Source organism: Clarias gariepinus, chromosome 23, assembly GCF_024256425.1.
Source record: "Clarias gariepinus isolate MV-2021 ecotype Netherlands chromosome 23, CGAR_prim_01v2, whole genome shotgun sequence".
Classification (NCBI taxonomy): Eukaryota; Metazoa; Chordata; class Actinopteri; order Siluriformes; family Clariidae; genus Clarias; species Clarias gariepinus.
The window spans coordinates 8,666,565-8,689,150 of record NC_071122.1 but is presented as its reverse complement, the minus strand read 5'-3'; the positions used below and the strand labels follow the sequence as shown (position 1 = coordinate 8,689,150).

General features: G+C 37.0%; 3 protein-coding genes across 5 annotated transcripts in view; 2 read left to right on the top strand and 1 right to left on the bottom strand.

The window, feature by feature from the left end:
• Window positions 1–6,195, top strand: part of LOC128510931 (filamin-B) — a 71,722-nt gene extending 65,527 nt beyond the window's left edge. For both annotated transcript variants that reach the window (XM_053483469.1, XM_053483468.1), the window contains 5 exons: window positions 280–412; window positions 711–887; window positions 2,830–3,048; window positions 3,477–3,680; window positions 5,045–6,195. In XM_053483469.1, the coding sequence (XP_053339444.1) occupies window positions 280–412; window positions 711–887; window positions 2,830–3,048; window positions 3,477–3,680; window positions 5,045–5,232 (921 nt within the window). In that variant the 3' untranslated portion in view covers window positions 5,233–6,195. The remainder of the gene's footprint in view (window positions 1–279; window positions 413–710; window positions 888–2,829; window positions 3,049–3,476; window positions 3,681–5,044) is intronic.
• Window positions 6,196–8,132: 1,937 nt separating this feature from the next.
• Window positions 8,133–9,625, top strand: LOC128510984 (protein ATP6V1FNB). Of its 2 annotated transcripts, XM_053483571.1 has the most exons (3): window positions 8,133–8,159; window positions 8,828–9,383; window positions 9,507–9,625. In XM_053483571.1, the coding sequence occupies exons 2-3, from the start codon at window positions 8,981–8,983 to the stop codon at window positions 9,623–9,625; spliced, it is 522 nt and encodes a 173-aa protein (XP_053339546.1). In that variant the 5' UTR covers window positions 8,133–8,159; window positions 8,828–8,980. The 2 variants fall into 2 exon arrangements, with proteins under 2 accessions (XP_053339546.1, XP_053339545.1); XM_053483570.1 differs by lacking the exon at window positions 8,133–8,159 and having other exon boundaries at window positions 8,721–9,383.
• A 383-nt stretch (window positions 9,626–10,008) lies between these two features.
• LOC128510983 (deoxyribonuclease gamma-like) lies at window positions 10,009–19,390 on the bottom strand. Its single transcript, XM_053483569.1, has 8 exons — window positions 19,151–19,390; window positions 13,749–13,837; window positions 13,495–13,587; window positions 13,248–13,360; window positions 12,394–12,506; window positions 11,852–12,009; window positions 11,017–11,113; window positions 10,009–10,156 (listed from the first exon to the last, which is right to left on the bottom strand). The coding sequence occupies exons 1-8, from the start codon at window positions 19,277–19,279 to the stop codon at window positions 10,091–10,093; spliced, it is 858 nt and encodes a 285-aa protein (XP_053339544.1). The 5' UTR covers window positions 19,280–19,390; the 3' UTR covers window positions 10,009–10,090.
• Window positions 19,391–22,586: the final 3,196 nt, after the last annotated feature.

Sequence of the window (22,586 nt, the reverse complement as noted above, 5' to 3'; positions counted from 1 at the left end):
ATGAACTCATGTTAACACATCTGGTGTTACGCATGTAATTGTTTGGTCATGGTTTCCCCCAGTTTTTATTCACACTGCAATCCGACCGGTGCAAACAAAGCTATCGTGCAAATGAGCCACAGCTCCTGGAAGTAAAGAAGTGAAGATGGTTAATTGGTTGCACTTTTAAGCAGGACAATATTTGTTGCGGTTTATTTTTTATGTAATACATATTCCATAATGTTGTGACTCTTTGGGGTGATGGGGGAATGATTGAGTCTCCACTGTTTACTGCTTCAGGAGTCAGGCCTGAAGGTAAACCAGCCAGCTTCGTTCGCCGTGCGTCTGAACGGGGCTCAGGGCGTGATCGATGCCAAGGTTCACAGTCCCTCTGGAGCTCTCGAGGACTGTGTGGTTTCCGAACTGGAACAAGGTAAGACTCAAATTGGGGCCAGGAGACAGAACATAAAGAAATCATCAGAAAGTTTGACATGTACTGTTTTTCTTTATTTAAAAAAAAAAAAGCCCTGACAGCATGACTCGACAGCGTAAAGAGCTAAATTCATCCAAGCAAAACGTTTAGCAGAAAATGTGTTTTCATTGCTTAAGAGCCAGAGACACGGTGGCCTGTTCCATTTCTCTCTTCATACTTGTTGGCAGACGTTTTCTTTACTTAGCTCATCTTGTGCGCGGTTCACATTGCCCTAACTCTTTCATTGGTTCTCCTCCAGACAAGTACGCTATTCGTTTTATCCCGCGAGAGAACGGTGTCCACGCTATCGATGTGAAGTTTAACGGCACACACATCCCAGGCAGCCCGTTCCAGGTGAGAGTCGGGGAGCCAGGACAAGGCGGAGACGCCGGGCTCGTCACCGCTTACGGCCCTGGATTAGAGAAAGGAACTACAGGTAACAGTTGATGAAGTAGTTTATTCATGGCTATCTCTCATTTTGCTTGGAGTTTACTGTGTTTATCTTCCACTCATGCCAGTTGGGATGTCTTTTTGTGCTGATGGATGGCCAACATTACTTACCAAAAAAACTTGGAGATGGTTCTAGCTGCTAAAGAGAAGTTAAATAATAAAAATGACACGTTTTTGGAGATACAGTGTAAGACAACAGCCTGGACGGTGCTCTCTGAAACATTTAACCAACTTTAGTGTTTTGTAATTTTTAAAATGTCCTGAACAAATAGTATTTTCTTTTTTTTTGTGTGAGATAATTTTGCTGTCCCTTTTGTTACTTGTAGAACTTAAAGAACACTTAAAGTTTTAAAATCAAAAGAACGTTTGAGATTTCCAGTGGTTTAAAATAAAATTTAAAATAAAATGTTTAATTTGGTGAATTATTTTGTAATATGAGGATTTTTTCGTACATTATTTAATGTGGACACATATGTGGGGGCATAGAAACATTCCTTGTCATAGGAATAAGGTCAGTACCTTCGTTTGTTTAAACAATAATAATTAAAATCCTAATTATCCTGTTTATAAAAATGAAGGTGATGTTAGTGGAGCTAAGTACATGCATAAAAAAGTAAGTTACCGTGTCAGTTCTTGTACAGATGTTTGGCCTGTTTTGTTTTAAGTGATCTGGCAACCCTGGGCTGCACAAAGCATGTGATGGGGACAGTTTGAGTAAGAAAAAGTAGAATTAATTATTGAGTTTTTCACTCAGGAGGCCCAAATATAAAACCAATACACAGTCTGTAAATTTCCACGATGATAACATTTTGCAATTTATTTGCAGTATACGTGCATGCTGCACGTGCGATATGATCCGTCCGGATCACGGATCAACTCTGATCCATTACATCATACAAGTGTATGCATCCCTTATGTAAATTTTGTAGGACTGTGAATCACCAGGGAACTCCCAATACGATATTATCAAGGTACCTAGGTGCTGATTTGGTTTGTTTTACGATTCTGTAAGTATTGTGATTTTATAAATATCCTGGTTTGATATAAAAAAAATTTTTAATAGATTTTGTTATAATTCTAAACAAATTATTTGATCAGGAAGCTGTACCGTGTGGACAGTTAATAGGGCACCACCAGGAGGATTATAGTGGAATGGCAACATTTTACCACATATAAAAATATACACATATAAAAATGAATCTAAAAAAAAAGAAAGGAATTGCAAAACATAACTGAATAGATTTTTTTCCCCTCCCATCTTTAAAATGTAGTATAGCTGGTATTCATTTTATTTTCACATTTTTTCGCAAGGATGAAAGGAAAAGAATTCAAGTTTGGTTATTATGCTTTTCTTTGTATTTTTCCCCCAAAAGTGTTATGATGGCAACATTTAATTTATAGTCAGAGGTTGACGTCCATAAATTCATTAGTTAGCACACTGGGTAAGGAAAACTAGAGCCTAATGCATTATTGTGTATTACGCTTATGTACTTAAATCTAATTGTAGTCACAGGAGAAGCCTCTACTGGCTGAGAAGCATCCTTCTATAACTCTTTATGTTCAGGGTTCGATTTATACACTGTAATGGTTTACGTGTTAGTGTCCAAGCTCCACAAGGGAATCATTATTCTCCTGTTAATGTTTATATCCATAAGCATAGCTGTGGAAATAAAGGCTTAGAGATATGGCTTTCATTGCTCAGGAATAAGACCGTGGAGGAATAATTCTGTGCCAAGTTTTCCTCTTCCTTAGGATTTACACTTTTCTCTTTCTTAGAATTTACACTTTTTTATTACTGTTTATCATGTTTATGTAAGTCTGGTTTTGTCTGGCTAAGGAAACCGTGGTTGTAAAAGTTTTCATGCCATACCTATTATTACTAGTATGATTATTATAGTGCTGAATTGCTGCTCATATACTTCACCCAGGCAACCAATCGGAGTTCACCATCAACACCAGCAAAGCAGGACCAGGCTCCTTGGCCGTGACGGTTGAAGGACCTTCAAAAGTGAAACTCGAGTGCCAGGAGTGTCCCGAGGGCTATAGAGTGCACTACACACCCATGGCTCCTGGAAATTACCTGGTCAGCATCAAATACGGCGGCCCGAACCACATCCCAGGCAGTCCTTTCAAGGCCAAAGTCACGGGTAAGGAGAAGAATCGAGATTAGACATGCTCAGGGTTTCACAGATGCGCATCGCTATTTTATTACTGATGATAAGACGATAATTCCAGCTGGTCTGATTCAGACTAGTAACATGCAAGCAAATTTGGAGTGAGCATCATTCTATATGCATATAAAATAAATCTCTTTTTATTATGGTTATATTTTATTTCTCTCCATTTCCCACTTTTGCTTCTCAGTACTGGAGTCCCAGTGAGACCTTAAAATAGAACCACAGTACTGCTTTGTAAGGCTTGATTTGTCTTGTGGTCATTAAACAGTTTAGGATGTTCTACAGTTTTTGTCTGGGTTTCACCACAGTCAATCAGAGTCTACGCCCCTGTCTAGTGCAATTTTAGATGTACACTGTAAGTTTTTTCTGAAGTGTGCATCAAATTGCTTCCTCTTCAGGTCCCCGGCTTGTGAATGTAACCAATGCCAGTGAGACCTCCACACTGATGGTGGATTCCGCAGTCAGGGCGACAAGTGCCAGCTCCTTTAACGCCATGCCCAGGGCTGCTTCTGATGCCAGCAAAGTGACCAGTCGAGGCTTAGGTCTCAGCAAGGCCTACGTGGGCCAGAAAGCCAGCTTCTCTGTGGACTGCAGCAAAGCGGGTGAGCAGCAAAGACACTTTGACTCCACGTGACTCTTTGTGTCAAATATCTTTTCTTGTCAATCCATGTTGAATAATTGATGCGAAATGCTCTGCACTATGGGGCAGATTGCTCAGAAGCAGAATGTTGTTTTGGATTCTTAGAAAGCTTTCATTTGTCTGAAATATCATTTGATCTGGCCATTGATTTTGTGCTTTTCGTTTATCTTTTCTCATAAATGTTAAATTTAATCTACTTTTAAGCCTAGAGAAGCAAGGAAATCTACCTCATTTATGGTTTATCTCCAAAACAAATAGAGAATTCCATGATGTTAAAATGTAACTCCAACCTGTAACAAAGCAGAACTGAATAGAAAAATCAACAGGAAAATTCCTAATAGTCTGATTATAATTTGATGGGTGTGAGTTATTAAAGCAAACATTCAATCTATAATAATCTGATTAGATAAGTCATGAGTGATTATACATCACATTGTACACTACTTGGCTGAAAAAAAGACAGCATGCATCAAGCAAAGCAAACATTTTAATGAATTGAGTTAAGAACTGTCAATCACATCATTAAAACCTGGAATGATAGTGCTGAGCTGACAACTTCACAGAATAAATGGTGGTTGGAAATAAATGGGGGAAAAAATCATAAATGACACCTGGCTGACACCACATTGCATTATAAAAACAGACAGTGGAGTTCTATTAAACATAGCTCTGATTTCCACTGTCTGTTTTTATAATGCAATGTTTAATAGAACTCACAGGATTGGGACAAAACAGCTGTGTCTCCATAAAGAAACTATTTGTTGATCAGAAAAAAGCTTACATTTGCTAGGAAGCACAAAGATTTGACTCTGGGGAAATAGAAAAAGGTCATGTGGTCTGTCGAGTTCAGATTGAGCCTGTGTGTCAGGGTGAGAAAGAAAGGACATGAAGTGATGCACCCATCATGCATAGTGCCACTGTTCAAGGCTCTGGAGCCAGTGTTGTGACCTGGGGTTGCTTCAGGTGGTCAGGTCTCGACTCAGCAACGTTATGTGGCAATAAAATGAAGTCAGCTGACGACCTGAATGTACTGAATGACCAGGGTATCACATCTACATCTAAGAGTTTTTCTTCCCTGATGGCACGGGACTCAGATTGTGAAAGAGTGGTTCTGGGAACATGAGGAATCATTTTCACACATGAACTGACCACCTTCTGAAAGAGGTTGACATAAACACTACTGTAGGATAACTTATGAGACTACACTTTGCATTTTTCATCTTGAAGATTTTTGATCATCATTACAGAAACTCCGGATATGCATTACATTTGAAGTAGCCTTGAATCCTAAAGTAAATCTAAATTGTGTATTCTTTTGTGTGTTAGGTAAAAACATGCTTCTGGTAGGAGTTCTTGGACCTCAGACCCCGTGCGAGGAGATCATGGTGAAGCACATGGGAAGCATGCAGTACAACGTCAGCTATGTCCTGAAGGAGCGCGGAAACTACATTCTAGCGGTGAAGTGGGGCGAGGAACACATCCCAGGCTCACCGTTCCAGATCTCTGTGCCTTAAATCTAACGCAAACTAAACCACCATGGGAGCAATAGGAAACAGCCAATCCGTCTAACACTTCATCACGCCCACGTATCACAAGATGACAAACTTGCACTCGATTTTGTATTTTATACCTGTGATCTGTGGGCTGTTGCATAACCTTTTTTTTTTTCCCACCACTGATGAATTTCTCGAGGACCTCCAGTGTGCAAAAAAAGCAGATTTGCAGACACAGGTTGGATTCAGGTGTCTGTTTGAATAGTCTGTAGTCATTTGAAATTTTATTAACTACTGATGCTGTTTTGTCTGTTCGACTCACATCGTTTTTTCCATTACTGTCATTTTTGATTCTCGTACCTGCTGCGTAACCTGGACTACTGGGACTGTTTACATGTTCACGAATCAAAACGAGGCTTCAGAGTTGCTCAAGTTATCGATTAGAACCACTTCAACAGACTTGCCATGCTTCTGTAATCAGTAATTCATTCGATTAAACAGTAGATGTGTTATAATCATATCCAAACTGTATTGAGTTTAATCCAGTAGCTGGGGATGAACAGGAAAGTGATTAGAAAGTGCATGAAGAATGCATTTAAAAAAAAAATTTCCTTTGTGTTCTTGAAATTGCAGCATTTGTATCAAGTACTTTTAGCACCTGTTTTTACAAAGACTTTCAGTTGGAATGTACACTCCACCAAGGCACGCAGTATTCCGTCTGATATTCATACACAAGATCGGAGTATTCGAAAAATACACGTCCTAGCAGTTACAGATACCGATTTACAGTAAAACGTTATTTTGATGTATACTGGTATTTGCTTATCTAACTACTTTTGATAAGGTATTAAAGTATTTTTCTTCCTTAATGTTTTAAAAGCAGGTAGGGCTATGCTATTATCTTACTCGTAGTCCAGGGTGCCTTAATGTGAAATGATGTACATTTGGAAATTTAAAACAAACTGGAATAAAGGTTTAAAATGAAAAATATGGATGTGTCTTGTGGCATAAAATTAATTACTGGGTCTCCTCAGGACCATTTTCTCACACTAGGCGACTCTGTTGTTGCCATGTGGTGAATGTGTGGATTATTAGCAGCTGCAAATGAAAAAGCACTTTGACCCCTCTTTCTGGCTTTTCCATAAATGAATATTTTTAAGAATATACTTCAGGCCAGCATGAGTGTGTACTGTATTTTCAAGTCTTTGCTAATTAATCTCTTTTAGCTTAAACTTTTCCTCTATGCTTGACAGGAACTCTGATGCTAGAGATTTTAGATCGTGCTAGGCTAAATATAGGCGCCTTTGTCCGTCCTGTGCCATGAGCCCGTTTCCCTGCGACTCCCACTATGCAGTTGTAATTTAAGTTGCCATGCGCAGCACAAACCTTCCATTCAAGCAGATCTCAATTACATGTAATGTGCTTCCTGGCTGACGTGTGCTACAGTATTTTCCGATCCACTTTAATCGGGAGTAGTTTTCGCTTCCTCTCATTTTGGGGTATTAAGATTTTTTTTTTGGTTCCTGCACCATTTTTTAAGCCTGGACTGAACAGACTGTGATCTTTAAAGAATGCCACTGCCATCATTTGGGCTACTCTGTGAACTGCATTTGCAAATGACAGAAAGATGTCCAGAACAAGTGGCTCCTCAAACATGTTTCCCCCCTGTCACTTCTCTAACTCTTTATTCAACATCTTTGTGCAAAGAAAATGGCTATATTCTTGCTGAACTGCAAAAAAATGACAATTTACTGTAGCATGTGATGATTGAATTGTAGCATTTTTATTATAAACTAATTAACCTATTATAGACATTACTTTTAAGCTTGTGATTTAAGCTTTGCTGATAGTTTTGCTTATTTCTAGAAGTAATGGCTTCAAAGTAGCAAACTGACCTGCAAGACAAACAAGAAATATGTATGGTTAGAAATTTAGGGGCAAAAAACATAACGTACTATACGAGGGGTCAAACTGTGCTTTTGATTGTGCAGAATAACAGAACACAGCAATGAGAGTAAAAACTCCCGTCAGGCCATCACTGACCTGAGACCACCCAGTGAGGCACCTCCAACCAGCGATTGTTTTTAAAAAAGGGAACATAGAGCCCATGCTCAAAGCGGAGCCATTACCAGGTGAGCAGACACCTCACTCTGGACCCATACCAGTTTGCAGATGACACCGCCAAGAGGTCATTGTGAATTTTAGCCTAGCTGACAATTCGCTGACTTACCCGGTCCCTGAACTCTTTTTTCCTGGTTAGGAAGGCACAACAGCGTCTGTACTTTTTGAGAAGCCACCTGTGCTCCAGGATACAGGCACTACAGGTGCTTCAGAACCAGCAACAGACTGAAAAATAGTTTTTGTTTTGTTTTTTTCTCTGTGGCAGTTACCGCATTCAACAGCTGATCATGATCTTAACTAATGCACCACTGCACTGTGACTTTCTGTCTATATTGCATCTTACTGTATATCTTCTGTTTGTTATAATACATTATTTATTGTACAGTAAATAGGCCACTTATGCACTTCTGTTCAGATGCTAACTGCATTTCTTTGGCTTTGTACATGTACTGTACTTTGCACAATGACAAAGTTTAATCCAATCTTTATTTCTTTATATAATCCCTTGCTTCACTAATGCATTATTCCAGCATTTCACTAGTGCTTGCATACCATCAAGGTAGGAAGTTTTCTCAGTACGCCAGAGCCATGATCGAACTGCCTGTTTCACATCCAAAACACTGACCTCCCAGGAAGTCCTTTAATGCTCCAAACATGTAGTAATGGCTTGGTACGAGGTCAGGACTGTACCGTGTGTCCAGTTCCCACAGTTGGATGCAATTTGACCTACTGTACAGTTCACACAGTTTCCAAAAAGAGTTTCAGTTCATGAAAATCAGCAAACAGCTTCGACGACTTGCGGAAGAGATGCATCGCATTAACTAATCGTAAGAGTCTTATCACATATTATGCTTAAGGTCTTCTGTAAATGTCAGTTTTACGCCTTTGTTCATGAGACATTTTATCACAAGGCTCAGTTTGACGAACAAATATTATTTATAGATTAATATTTGTATATTATTGACTATTAAACCCACGCTAGCAGCACAGACTGAAACGTGGTCTCTGGTAGATAGAAGAGCAAATCAACAGTTAGTATCTGTCTCTTAACTGTACAAAAGTCTTTTGTGCATCTTAATTGCTTTTACACTTAATTTACATGTCCCGGTTTTACTTGAACATCCCTCATTAGATTATATCCAGTCAATTATAAGATTAAATAGCTCATTTTTTGACACATTATTCTATTTTTAAGGCAATTTTTTATTGTACTGGCAGATTATTTTGCCAGGTTTAAGCATTTAATAATGCTAATATAATTTATTAATGTTATTATTTAAGCAAAAAAAAAAAAAAAGTTCTGGCAATAAAATTGTTGTGCCAATAGAACAAGAACAAAATTGGAAAAATCCATCTAGATATAAGCTTAATCTTATATTAAGATTTATATATTGATATATATTTTGGATAAAATTGCTTAGATTTCTAAGATTATTACTTGTCAGCATGGCTCACCTTTGTTTTTCTGTCAGTACTTTTTTTGTTGTTGTTGCAGCAGTTCTGTGCGTTCTCAGTTTACCCTCTCCCGCTGAAGATCAGGCCTCTGATTGGGTGACCACACGCAAAGCCCTAGTGACAAACTGCTCTTAGGTTTCCCTTTAACCAGACTGAGAGACTCAGGCCAGTTCACATTAACTCCAGTCTGAGGATGAGGACTTTACTGACAACTCAGGAGCAAAACAGCTACCGGGAGCTGATTGTGAAGGAGGCGTACACACGCTTCAACTGGAAGATGAAGTATGGCAAAGATCATCCATTCAGATTTGCTCCACGCAAATCCAAGACCGCAAATCTGACGACTGCCCCCAAAGTCACTCTTCCTCCAGTAGTAAGAGCTCCAGAGAAGAAGAAGGAAGCTCCAGTGCTACAGCCTTCCAGTCAAGTTCCTCTGATGAGACCAATCAGTCCTCGATCCAAAGAGATTTTTTATAATGGGTTATCAAAAGAGGGCAAAGGATGTAGCCAGTACCTGAAAAGACGCATGCAGAAGATGCCTGAAGAAAGGTTTTACTACCCGCTGTTATCTTCATGGGAATATGGATGGAGATTAGGTAATGAAGTCTTTGAGTTTGCTTTTGTTTCGTTTGTGGTATTAAGATGAATGCATTTGTTTTCCTTTTTAAAAAGCCTATTTTATTTGCAGGATTGTTACATTTACTTAACTTTGTTTACAGGTGATTATGAAAATGATTACAAATCACCAATTAATGGAAAATCAGCGGTTGTCAGGAGTACTTTCTATGCCAGGAACGGAATTTTTAATATTCCCTCTGCAACCGATCACCTTGGGTAGACCGGATCCCTCCATGAAAAATATCACCACAGAAATGACTTAGAATTGTTATGCTGCAAAATGTTAAATTATCCAAATTACAATAAAAGAAACAGTAATTTAAGAAGTTGTGTATTATTCAAGTTCTCTTTAATGACATTTTATCTTTAATTCACATGCCATCAAGTAGAGGATTAAACTCATGGGAGGTGAAAGGTGAAAAAAACTTCAACAAACTATTTCCTAGTAACCACAAAACAAACCCTGGATCGGGTTAGTTTATAATTAACTATCTCAATCGAAATAAAAGGCCTGAGGTTGGCTTCTTGGGGGGAGAAAACACCACCAGTTAGTATTGTTTCCCTTAACAAACAGTGACACTTTTGAGTTTGAGTGACACTTGATTAGTTTTCAGTTACTTTATTGTGCAAGACAAGATTTTTTTTTTTTTTTTTTTAAGAATGCAAGGTCCAGAAATAAATTATTTCAACCTTTTTTTGGAGCTGCATTTACAGTAATGCACAGAGGAAAATGGTCGCTCACGGCCAAGGCCTAGGAAAAGGAAAGAGAAAAAAAATAATCTAGCAAGAATAATTGCAATTACACTATGTAACACATTTAGTTTATTGATAGTATTCAATTAAATTTTATTTCTATAGCACTTTTAACAATTGTCATCATTGTCACAAAGCAGCTTTACACAATCAAAAGAATTATGTGTTCTTAGAAAATAGCCCTTCTTCACTTTAAACTTAGCTTTTCTGTAATGGATAATGAAACTAACCTATTTTATATGTAATAGCAGGCGATTTCATTTCTTTAACAAAAATGTTCAGAAGTGAGTAGTTTTTTTGAGGCTTGCACCTGTACAGTAGTTAAACATAGGTTGGTGTGTTCACTTTGAAAATCTTTGAAAATACTTAAAATTTTTCTCTCATTTTAGAGATTTCTTAAGTATTCAAAAAGGTTTTTGAAAATTCCCATAAGTTCTACACCATTCTGAAGTTATTTCAATTTATCATATGTTCTACAACATTCCTGATGCTGAAGCAAAAAATAACTCTGGAAATAAGATTTTCTGCCCAGGAACATGAAAAAAGTAATTTCATTTGTTTCACTGTGTTTTTACTGTCCTAGTGTTTCAGCTTCAGCAGGAAGTAACAAATCAATTTCCAAAGACTGGTCAATCCCAGAATATTAAATGCATCTATATGTAAATGTGACAGGTTTTAAATTTTTGTAAAAAAAAAAAAAAAAAAAAATTTGAACAATCAAAGAAATTTGTTTCTGAAAAGCACAACATGCATTAGGTATCTGTCCAGGATCAGTACCAGAGCCTCATGTATTCCCTTGATGTACTTATAAGTATCTTAAAAGGACATACAGGTTTGTGTTTGGATATATTTCTGTACCTCTTGTTCAGTGAGTCCAAACGCCTGTTTGAAGTCATACACTTCTACTGTCTCCGGTTTGACTGCTTGGATTATTGTCTTTCCGTGAAGAACGACCCTGTCAAAATGTAGCATGTTTTTAAAACACACCAGGTAATGAACTTCAAATACTGTACATCTATTTAAAACAGTTAGCATACTTGTTTAGGTTGTGTTAGTTAACTTTTATTTTAAAGTATTATTATGAGTCATGTTTTATTAGTTTTTCATGAGAAAAATGTACCTTGCTTTATTTTATTCATTTATTCACTTTATGAGATAGGATGATGATAAACAGATAATTTATTGTTAATGTTGGATGCATGCTTAATTTCTTTTTTTATTAAAACTGCAACAAATTGTGAGTTAGATTTAACTAAAACTTCTAAAAGAATCTTGACACTTGCAAAATTGTAGCAAAACGCACTTGTGAATTATATTTGCATGAATGCAGAATAAAAAGGATGGTTTTGTTCAACTCATCCTTTATATTATTACTAATAGTTGTAGTATTACATTGTAAACTGAATACTGAATTAACAATTAAATCATTATTAATAATCATTATTACTTATTAAAGAATCCTCTCACTTTTGCAACTTTGTAGCATTTTGCATGATATGGGTCATGAGAAAAGTGACATCAAATAAAAAAAAGTTTTTAATTAATGTTTTTATATTAATAAAGAATGTTTTTAAATAATAGATCTAATGATGCCCTAATATAAGAATATTAACAGAATTGTCTATTTTGATTTAAAGCCATACTGTATTATGACATTATAATATCCGCTTCAATGTCTTTTTTAATTCCTGACCTGTCGTAAGCACATTTCGTGGATTCTTTCACTGAAGTGTCCAATTTATCGTCCGTTAGCCAAACAAAACTGGTGTCTGAGCGCAGGCGAATGTTACGCCATTCCTTCTTAGGGACGTAGCCACAGGCAGCATTGAAGTCCCCAATAATGATGAAATTCTGTTGAAAAGAAAGGCCATGTAGGAGGACAGAAGCAAAACAGGAACGTAATCAGAGACCTTGTGTGTGACAAGATCAGTTACATTGGTTACATTTGTTCAGAGGAACACTTCTCCTATTACAGCTTTATCCTTTGTGACCTCTACAGTCTACCACCAACATATATCATATATCAATCAGCCATATGTTAATATAGAAAATCAATGCTTATACAAGCCCTTTTGAACCTGTTGTTACTATAGACATGATAAAGTATCCCTGCAGTGGAATAAAACAAACCTGTAAATATGTATCTTGTCGAGTAATCGACTAATCAAGTATGACGATTTAAGAGCTTAGTGGTGTTCAAGAAATTTATAATAAATCACTGATTGTGTACTTAACCTGTGATTGCCAGTGTTGAGAGACATTTTGGTGAACATCATACAGCTCGTCTATTTCTTTAACTGCTGCCTCTGGAGGTGTATGAATGGGTATAATGACGAAATCCTTGATCTCTGTAATAAAAAAAAAATGTTGCCACATTTACGGCCATTCAAATTCTTAATAGTTTAAATCAATGTTACTGTTAGTTAGATGCTGTATGTCACTGAACCCGCAAAGGATCAAATAGTTGACTATACGGTTCAGGAATATGACTTTGACATTGCATGCAAAACTAGTGGTTGACCCTATTTTAATCACTAGTCAGCATTATATGAGAATAGTGCACTAATTAGAAAGCAAAACAGTTCCAAATTCTACAATTAAAACCTTTGTATTGGGCTTGTCTGGGGCAAGTATCATCTCCTTATTATGCCTATTGCTGGTTTTGCATGTGAAAAAATAATGCAGTGAATAGCAATGGTTGTAAGTGGCATTTACTTTGTGACTATTCTTAAGTAAAGTTTTCACATATACAGTATGTAATTTACTTAATAGTTTTATCGGTAGATTCACTTTACTTTTACTCCACTACAGCCTACAACAAATATCTATACTTTCTACTTCACTACATTTGTGCAGGGTATGTAACTACAGAGCGTATCACATTTGAAGGCGGTAATATTGCTACCTGTTGACTATTTGTCCTTTTCTCATAATGCTGAATCATGGAGCAGCTGTTTGAAATGAGAAGTATGGAAGTTACTGTTTGATGTTATTTTTAATGTTGCGTCTGACTAGCTAACTCCTTTGTTCTGTAAAGTCCCACGCATTGGTTATTAAACAGGGTTTATTATATCCAGGGTTTGTTTTACCTGTAGTAGGTGATGAAAACCACACAACAAAAGGTTCTCTGGCGAAAGCATCGATGTCTTCTGGCTGTGTGTCAGGATACTGATACACTGACTTCACTGAAACCAACTTCTTCCTGCATATAGAGAAAATAAACATAGTCAGCCTTCAGTAAAACACATCATTAATCATGTGTGTTGTTTAATACTAAAAGCACCATGATCCTTCTTTCTAAATCATATCTGATGTGTGAACCCAAATAGAAGATACCTGTAGACAAAGGCATACTGCTCCTTGTATGATTTCCGCCCAAGTCTCTGAGAGATGACGTAGCCGTATTCAGGCTTCTGTCCTTTGTACTTCCTGTGGATGCAATGACTTGTTCAGTGACTACCACTTCATGCTAGTTTTTTATTTTTTTTTTTGTTTATAATTGGTTACTTCTCATGTTCTGCTAGAAAGATAAATTGATGTGAACATTTGATTACTGTATATTCAACAGTATAATATGAGTTCATTCAAACCTGTTGAGATGAGTCATCAGGTGATGAAACGCCTGTCCCTTCGCATCTTTGATTTCCATAATGAGCATGATGTCACAGCGAGTGATAGTCTGCATTGTGAATAGTAATGATCTATAGTTATGGATGATGTCACATAGTTACTTCATAATAAGTATATTACTATTAGTAGGTTTAATAATACAGTATACAATACAGTCATATTCAGTGTCCATTTATTTGCTAAAAAACAAGACCTTGCAAGCTTTTTAAACTAAACATGGACATGGCAACCATGTCATTAATTGCTTATTATTACACTGCTCCTTTTCTACTGAATTGTTGTACAGTAGCAGTACAGTTTCCCTCCTCCGATGTACAGTACCTTCTCAAATGCATGCTGCAGTTCCCATTTTGACCACTAGGTGCAGGACTAACTGTAAGGAAGCATGAAAGTCCACTTTAAAATTTAAAGGGGAAACCTAATCCTACATGGCTGTCAATGGGGTCATGGAATAGACTTGCTCCTAGCAGGTATAGTGTCGTAGGTGTTTCAAAATGGTGGTCAGTGGGGTCATACAGTTGCAGCAGTCATAGGCAAAATTCGATCTTTGATTTATTCATCGACAGTATCAATAGTGACCAAATAAAATAAAAGTGACCAAATAAAATAGAACAAAAATAGCCCCCAAAAAATTACAAGGGGCATTCAAGTCAATGTGGGACTTTGATTGTGTAGTAATAATAATAATGATACATTTTATTTGATGGCGCCTTTCAAGACACCCAAGGACACCTTACAGCAGAAACACATGCAATAAAACACCAATACATAAAAATAAATTAATTAAAAAAAAAAAACCATAATAATAATAATAATAAATAAAATTACAATGAATAAGCAGATTTGAAGAGGTAAGTTTTAAGTTGCGATTTAAAAATGTTAATAGAATCCAACTGACGAATATGAATGGGTAGTGCGTTCCAGAGTTTAGGGGCAGTGTAATTAAAGGCCCTGGCTCCCATTTTAACCATTTTAACTGAAGGAATAGACAAAAGACCAGAAGAAGAGGAACGGAGAGCACGACAAGGAGTGTATGGGTGAAGCAAATCAGACAGATATGTGGGAGAAAGGTTACAAAGTGACTTAAAGGTGAGAAGAAGGAGTTTGTATTGAATTCTTTGGGTTATTGGGAGCCAGTGAAGTTGAATGAGAATCGGTGTAATATGTTCAGTTGATTTTGTGCAAGTAATGATTCTTGCAGCACAGTTATGGACATTTTGAAGTCGTTGAAGAAGCTTCTGGGTTAAACCGAAAAGAAGGGCATTACAATAGTCGAGACGTGAGGTAACAAGGGCATGAACAAGAACTTGGGTTGAATGCTGAGTGAGTGATGGGCGGAGTGTAGAAATATTGCATAAATGAAAAAAAGCTATGCGAACTGTATTGTTAATATGTGAGAAAAAAGAAAGAGTAGAATCCAGTATTACACCTAAACTTTTGACCTGAGAGGAAACGGGGACCAGACAATGTTCAGTGCATATACTGATAGGTGGGGATTTGGAAAGTGTAGAATTGGAACCAATGAGAAGAACTTCACTCTTATTGCGATTTAATTTGAGTTTGTTATTTGTCATCCAAGATGTAATGGCCTGTAAACAATCAATAAGTGCAGTGGGGCATGATGAAATACTAGGTTTTGTGGAAATGTACATTTGAATGTCATCAGCGTAACAGTGAAAGCAAATTCCAAAATGCCGGAAAATATTACCAAGGGGAAGGATGTAAATAATAAACAAAAGAGGACCTAACACTGAGCCTTGAGGAATTCCATGATGTAATGGAGATGAAGATGACTTGATATTTTTCATTTGTACAAATTGTTTCCTGTCGCTTAGATATGAAGTAAACCATTTTAGGGCAGTACCAGTGACCCCAATGCCGGCCAAACGCTTGAGTAAGACTGGGTGCGAGATGGTATCAAAGGCGGCACTAAGGTCAAGGAGAATGAGAATGGAAAAAAGAACAGAATCAGCTGCACGAAGGAGATCATTGGTGATTTTAACAAGGCTGTTTCAGTACTATGTTTAGAGTGAAAACCAGATTGGAAAGGCTCAAACAGATTGTTATTTTGAAGATGATCCTGAAGCTGTGCAGTAACAATACGTTCAAGAATTTCCATATATTTACACACTCCCTTATTTCTTTATATAGAATACACACTCCCTTTATTTCTTTATATAATCCCTTGCTACACTAATGTACTTATGCCAGTGTTTGACTAGTGCATGGACACCATCAAAGTAGAAAGATTTCCTAGAAAATCTGAGCCATGATCGGACTGCCTGGTTCACGTCTGAAATGCTGGCTTCTTAGAAACCCCTTTTAATGGCCAAAATATATGGAAATGGCGTGTAGTGAGTTCAGTGACTCCTGAAATTTGCAAGTGGTGTTTTTGAATGATTGTGTGTACAGTTCCCAAAGACAGATGTCAGTTTTCAAGGAAATATCACTATTATTCACTAATATTTACTCTAAATGGTGCGTCTTTGCTCACAACAGATGCAGTGTGGCTTTCTACAACTCATGGGGAATTAAAACTGTGGGTTCGAACCTACAGTACATAGGCTAATTTATATATATATATATATATATATATATATAAAAGCATGTGCAATAAAAACATGAAAACAGTCCATTTTGATTAACACGGGAGTGTTTTAAATGATTTGTGATTAAATTTCTGTGTGTATCACATTCATTCTTCCCCTTTAATTAATTTTAGGAAGCTGATTGAATTAAGTTTGCTGAAAAATATTGCAGGCAGGACAAAAAAATTCAGTAGAGGGAACACACCCTAAAAAATGCTGGGTTAAAAACCCAATCTGGGTTGTTTTTAACCCAGCTGCTGGGTAACTATTGGACTAACCACATGCTGGGTTAATTTATCCCAGCAAAATGGGTAATTTTTTTAACCCAGCAAAATGGGTTAAATATTTAACCCAAATGCTGGGTCTTATTTAACTATAATGCTGGGTTAATTCTACCACATAAATTGGTCAAATGTTCTACCCAGATGTTCGTTTATTTTAACTGGAATGTTGAATTAATTCTACCTCACAAATAGGTTATTATTATTTTCATGTTTTACAGTGAATCTGTAAAAAAAAAAAAAAACTACCCACGTCTATTAAACAGTTAAGTTACTTTGATATACTGGTTTATCACACAAAAAAAACTTAAGTTTTGCAAACCATACATATATGCAATAAACAACATCCTATTAAATGTTCATAGAAAAAACTTTTATTTTTCAAAAGCACAAGAACAGATAATCAACAGCGACATCATTACTATACTATTACTCACAAGGGCAGAATGGAGTGATAACACAAATAGGCTGAGGCAGCTTCTACAGAGCAGGATCTCTTTGTGACATTAGATATCTTTTCTGCAGAACAAAACTATCCAGCCCTGGTCTCATTTTAACATACAAACACTGTCTATGACTTTTCAAGTAGGCCTTGCTATTTCATAGCAACATTACAAAAAGTCCTATACGGGAGCACACTGCTTTGGATAGTTAATGTCAAAAATATAAAATGCCTTGAAGCACACATCAACCGCCCCAAGTAGTGTGCATTGCTCCAGAGTCAGTCCCACCAGAATGACGCAAGCCTGAGAGCAGCGCTGGTCATTATCTTCCAACGTCAGGATGTACAGTAGGGGTACGGCCTTGACACTTCAGCCTGCTGGAGGTATTCCACCATGTTGGTGCCAACCTTAGAAAGAAGTGATAGAAAGTTAAAAATTTGGTGAATAGCAAAGATTAAACTGAATAAGACTATTAATTTAGTGTGTAATAGGATTTATACTAAATTAAAAAAAAAAAAATGACAAAGCTAGGGTATAAGTAACCCGAAACAAAAACATGGAGAAAGCTACTACCAAAAATAAAATTATATATATAATTTTTTTTTAATTCAGACTAGTTGATCTTGTGGTCTGCGTTGATTTTAAGCTAATTACCGAGGAGATGCATTGTCATATCTGAAGTCATACTGGCACATTACAATCACCCAAATATTAATACTTCCATCTAGTAGTTATCTGTACAGCTGACTGATAGTTAATTTAGCCTGAGTCACAAGCAACTTTGGTTAAAGAGGGCTACCTGGTTATCTTACATGCAGCCGTCATATTTGCATACTTGCCAAAGAGGGAAAGGTGTAAAATATTGTTATAACTCGGGAGAAACGCGGGCGACTTTTGACCGCGGAGTAAATTACTAGCTAGTGAAAAAAGGGAGGGTTAGCAGGTGTGTATATTTGTGAGAGGGTCAGTGTTTTGTAACACCCCAGCATTTTATTGTCTCAAACAGTGAGATTAATAAAGTTCTAATGTTAATGTGGTTGCTAACGCTAGCAACCTAACTAAATGCTAGCGTCATGCTAACACTACAGTTACAGTTTCGTCACCCTGCAAACATTCTGCAGAGAAAGATAAAAAGCTCAGACATCTTAGCCGTTTCCTTCATACACAGCTGGGGTTCTTTGGCTAACTAGCAGCTATTGTCAGCTAAATTATCTTACCTCAGACCAGCCTGAAAGTTTGAGTGTAACCTTAACACGGTAACAGTACTACTGTAAATCTTACATATAGTAATAATCTTTCAGTCATATGTGACTTAGGTGAGTGAACATGTGTATACAGACCTTGTATTTAACGTCATTTTCCCTTAAATGAACCGTCATCAGCGGTGTGGGAGCTGAAGAGAGACACGAAGCTCTGACTGACAGCCGCTGAATCCACCGGTGAACTTTGGGGGAGAGGCCAATCAAACTTCAACCCAGCAGCTGGGTTACACAAAAACTACCCAACTCTCTGTAAATAACCCAGAAAAATGACCCAACAGAGGCAACCCAGCGCTTGGGTAGAAGAAACAACCCAGCGTTTTTTAGTGTGCAGGATTTACAAAGGTCATGCATGCATTTTGGAGATATAAGAGCAAATTATTGTCTTGTGATACTTTGGGAAGTGAAACGCCGATGGTAACTTTGAAGAACAAAATGTTTCGAGTTCTCAAGAGTACAGTATGCATGTTAGTATTTACAGAACTTCCTGTTTGTAGGTCATAAACATTTGCTAGTAGTTTAAGTAGCCTATGACGATTGGATATATAGTAGTTTGAAATATTGTTTTTAGTATTCACAGCACATATTTTAACAGAGACAATAGCTACATTTATATGAAAAACATTTAATAGTAATGCCGCATTTGCATTTTTCTAATGCATAATCATATAAATGCATTATATAATTCCAGAAATGTTCATTTATGAAGCGTACAGTACAATATTCATAACCCAATGTAGACATTTTTTCTGTACTAACAAATTAATTAAGGTACATAAAGCAAATTTTACCTCCAGTATCACTTTCAGTACTTCAGGTTTGGAGATTTTGCTTTCTCCAAAGGATCTGATGTTAAAGGAGCATATTTTGAGGCTTAGGGCTCCCCCGAGGCTTAGCAGGAGAAACACAGCAGGCTTCATTACTGCAGCAGAAGACACAGCAAATGAGAACTAAAGCTGTAGTTTCCTCAGCTGTCTAATGCCACCACTTCCTCAGTTTTATTGTTACCTCGTGTGTAAAATCACCAGTATTTATGGAAGAAGTCTTTATTATAGGAACTACTGAGCTACTGTGTAAACCACTGTCCCTCCCATGGCTTGTATCTAGAGACACATAATGCACATATCCTGTATGTGTCTGTGAGCAACTCCATATTAGGCAGTAAGTAAGAAGCATCACTTCCCAATTCCCAGTGTAAAACTCAGAAGACTGTGAATAAAGACTGCATTGACATCTGATTATTTTTCATTTAGACTAGTCACAAAAATGAAATATACTATATACAGGATCAGTGATTTAATTGTTAGTGTTGAAATTATGCTGATTATAATAAAAGCATTGCAGTACCCTAGTAATAGACCTACATGCATATGGATTCATCACCGCTAAATTTGAGTAAATCAACTTTCTTTTTGCATTTTAGACTGTCAATAAATAAATGTAAATAATAAATTTATGAAACTCATTACTGAAATGTGAGGTAACTGAAAATTAAATAATCACTGCTGTAGCAAAAACAAACAAACAAAAAATATATAATGATATAAGAAACTATTAATTATGTTCAAATGTACTACATGCAAACTCATATGAAAGATGGTCAAGGTGGGACTTTTGTTTGTGCAGAATAACAGAACACAGTAATGAAAAAACTCCCTTTATTTCTCTATATAATCCCTTGCTGGTCTGTGTCTTTAACTCTTCTGTTTTATGTAGTAATTCCAAACACTCTTCCAGTACCACTCAGCATTTAGTTGGAGTTCTGTAAGTTGCATTACCACTGCCTATAGATCTCTCTCTCTCTCTCTCTCACCTCATCTTCCCTGTCCTTTAAAGCTGACTTTCCAGTCAGTCTTTCTTAAAAAAAACATTCAATCCTTCCTTCCCTAATCATTTGATCAGTGACTCCCATTCTAAAAGACTCTTCACATTGCTTTCTACTATCCCTAGTTCTCTAGCCTCTCCTGCATAAATTTTCAACAACACAATGCTTGACAGTCTCATTTTCATGACATTCCTCAACAGTTGACGCATGGTGTCCGTAAGTTCAGGAACGCTCCTGTCATCCTATGTACAGGTCATTTTTTACTTCTAGAAAATTATATACTGTAAATGAAGATGATCTGCCCTTGGTTCAGGACTTTTCAGACACTTTGCTGAATCAAAGTTGATGGGTAAATTAAGGGCAATGCAGTTATAGGAAAAGCGGGATGGTATGATGTATAGGTCCTATAACCACCCTGAAACTGATTATTTTTCCAATAACAGCAGATCTGAAAGTGTTAAATTCCTCTCATACCACAACAATTTTGCCATTCATTTATTTTCCATAATGCTTATCCTGTATGGGGTCACATGGGGCCTAGGGCCTATACAGGAGAGCTAGAGCACAAGATAAGCAATACCCTTTACGGTGTCCCAATCAGTTACATCAACTAAACCAGGAGCACACATGCACAAATTCACTCACACACTCAATCACACACTACAGACAATCTGGAAATGCCAACCAGAATGCCTTAGGACTGTGGAGGAAACCAGAGTACCCAGAAAAATGGCACCAATCTGGACACACCAAACAGCCAACAATGCATGTCTTTGGACTATTTGAGGACACTGGGAAACTGGAGAAAATGCACCACCCGGGAGGAGACCATGCAAACTCCACACACAGTGACTAGAGACAAGGTTCGAGCCTCCAACCCTGCACAAGAGAAGCGGCAGTGCCAACCTTCGACCCACTTTAAAGGTGACAAATTTTTATATATAATACAATGCCTTATTCTACATTTCATATTGTGAGATTTCCATAAAATATGTTAGTTTTTGTTTTCACTTTTAACAGCTGTAAACTATTTCCATCACCAAACTATTTTTTTCTCATTTTATAAATCAATAAAACAGAACTCCAGCTTGTTTTGTTACTGAGAAACTGCAAAGATTTGGTGCTTTTAAAGGAAACTCAAAGGAAACGCGGTGAGGAAACACGTCCTCCTGTGCACTTGTCAGATATTTTGTCGGCGTACAGTAAATGTGGCTTCCCCTTTAAATGTCCAAAGCGGAATCCTCGGTCGTGTAGTTAACTGTGGGTTGCCAGATTGCTCGTAAACTAGTATACGCAGCGCTACTGTAATCACACGTATGAACAGATTGCATTGATATGGCTGATCATACTCTGTATAATCATCATATGAAAATTACATCACATTCACAGCCACTACACAAAGCGTATCAAGAAAATTCACATAAAAATAAATTATATGGAGAAAAATCAGGGTTTTGTGCTGGATAAATGAATTGTATGAAAACATTAATTAGATAACAATAAAACATTATATTAAGTCTATTTAATGATTAAATAGACTTAATATAAAGTATTTAAATAAATTATTTTTAAAAAATCACAAAAATAAACTGTAGAATTTGTATTTAAAATATATAAAAAAAGAAAATCCATCACACCTGCACTACTTGTAAAATAATAATAAAAGGTCACATTTAAAGAAAAAACATACAATACATATACAAATATGTAAAATGACAAATTACTTAAAAAAATTTGTAGATATATAAATATCAATACATAAAAAATATAAATGAACACTAAGATTTAATTTAATCAATCTCCTTTAGCTTTGATTACAGCACACGATTTTAAAAATGACTCCTCATACTCCCAGATTCACTCTTTCACAATCTGAGACCTGGAATATTCATGTGCATCAGAGAAGTAAACTTCATGGATGTGATATTCTGATCATTCAGCACATTCGGGTCATCAGATTTCATTTCATTGCCACATAATGTTGCTGAGTCTGGACCTGACCAAGTGAAGCCACCTCAGATCATAGCACAGCCTCCGGAGGCCTGTACAGTGGCCACTATAAATGATGAGTCCATTAATTCTCTGCTCTAAAATAGGGTCCATCTGAACTCATTGGACCACATGATGTTTTCCCATTGCTTCAAAGTGCAGTCTGGATCCTATCCTAGGAGACAAGGCAGGGTACACCCTGGATGGGGTGTCAATTCATCACAGGGAACACACACACACACACTTCAACTGGAACACCAGTGAGACTAATCTGCAGTGGAAGGAAACTGGAGCACCTGGAGGAAACCCACGGTGATAACATGCACACAGACCCGAGGCGGGAATCGAACCCTCACCCTGCAGGTGCGAGGTGACCACTAAGCCACCTCGCTGCCACATGCACTACACCGGAT

Bases quoted from the DNA above. Each gene is read 5' to 3' on its own strand.
- LOC128510984 (XM_053483571.1), top strand. From the start codon at position 8,981: ATGAGGACTTTACTGACAACTCAGGAGCAAAACAGCTACCGGGAGCTG. The intron at 9,384-9,506 runs GTAATGAAGTCT...CTTTGTTTACAG, and splicing joins GGAATATGGATGGAGATTAG to GTGATTATGAAAATGATTAC.
- LOC128510983 (XM_053483569.1), bottom strand. From the start codon at position 19,279: ATGAAGCCTGCTGTGTTTCTCCTGCTAAGCCTCGGGGGAGCCCTAAGC. The intron at 13,588-13,748 runs GTTTGAATGAAC...TTGCATCCACAG, and splicing joins CTGATGACTCATCTCAACAG to GAAGTACAAAGGACAGAAGC. The intron at 11,114-11,851 runs GTCAGGAATTAA...ACATTTTGACAG, and splicing joins ACGAAATGTGCTTACGACAG to GGTCGTTCTTCACGGAAAGA.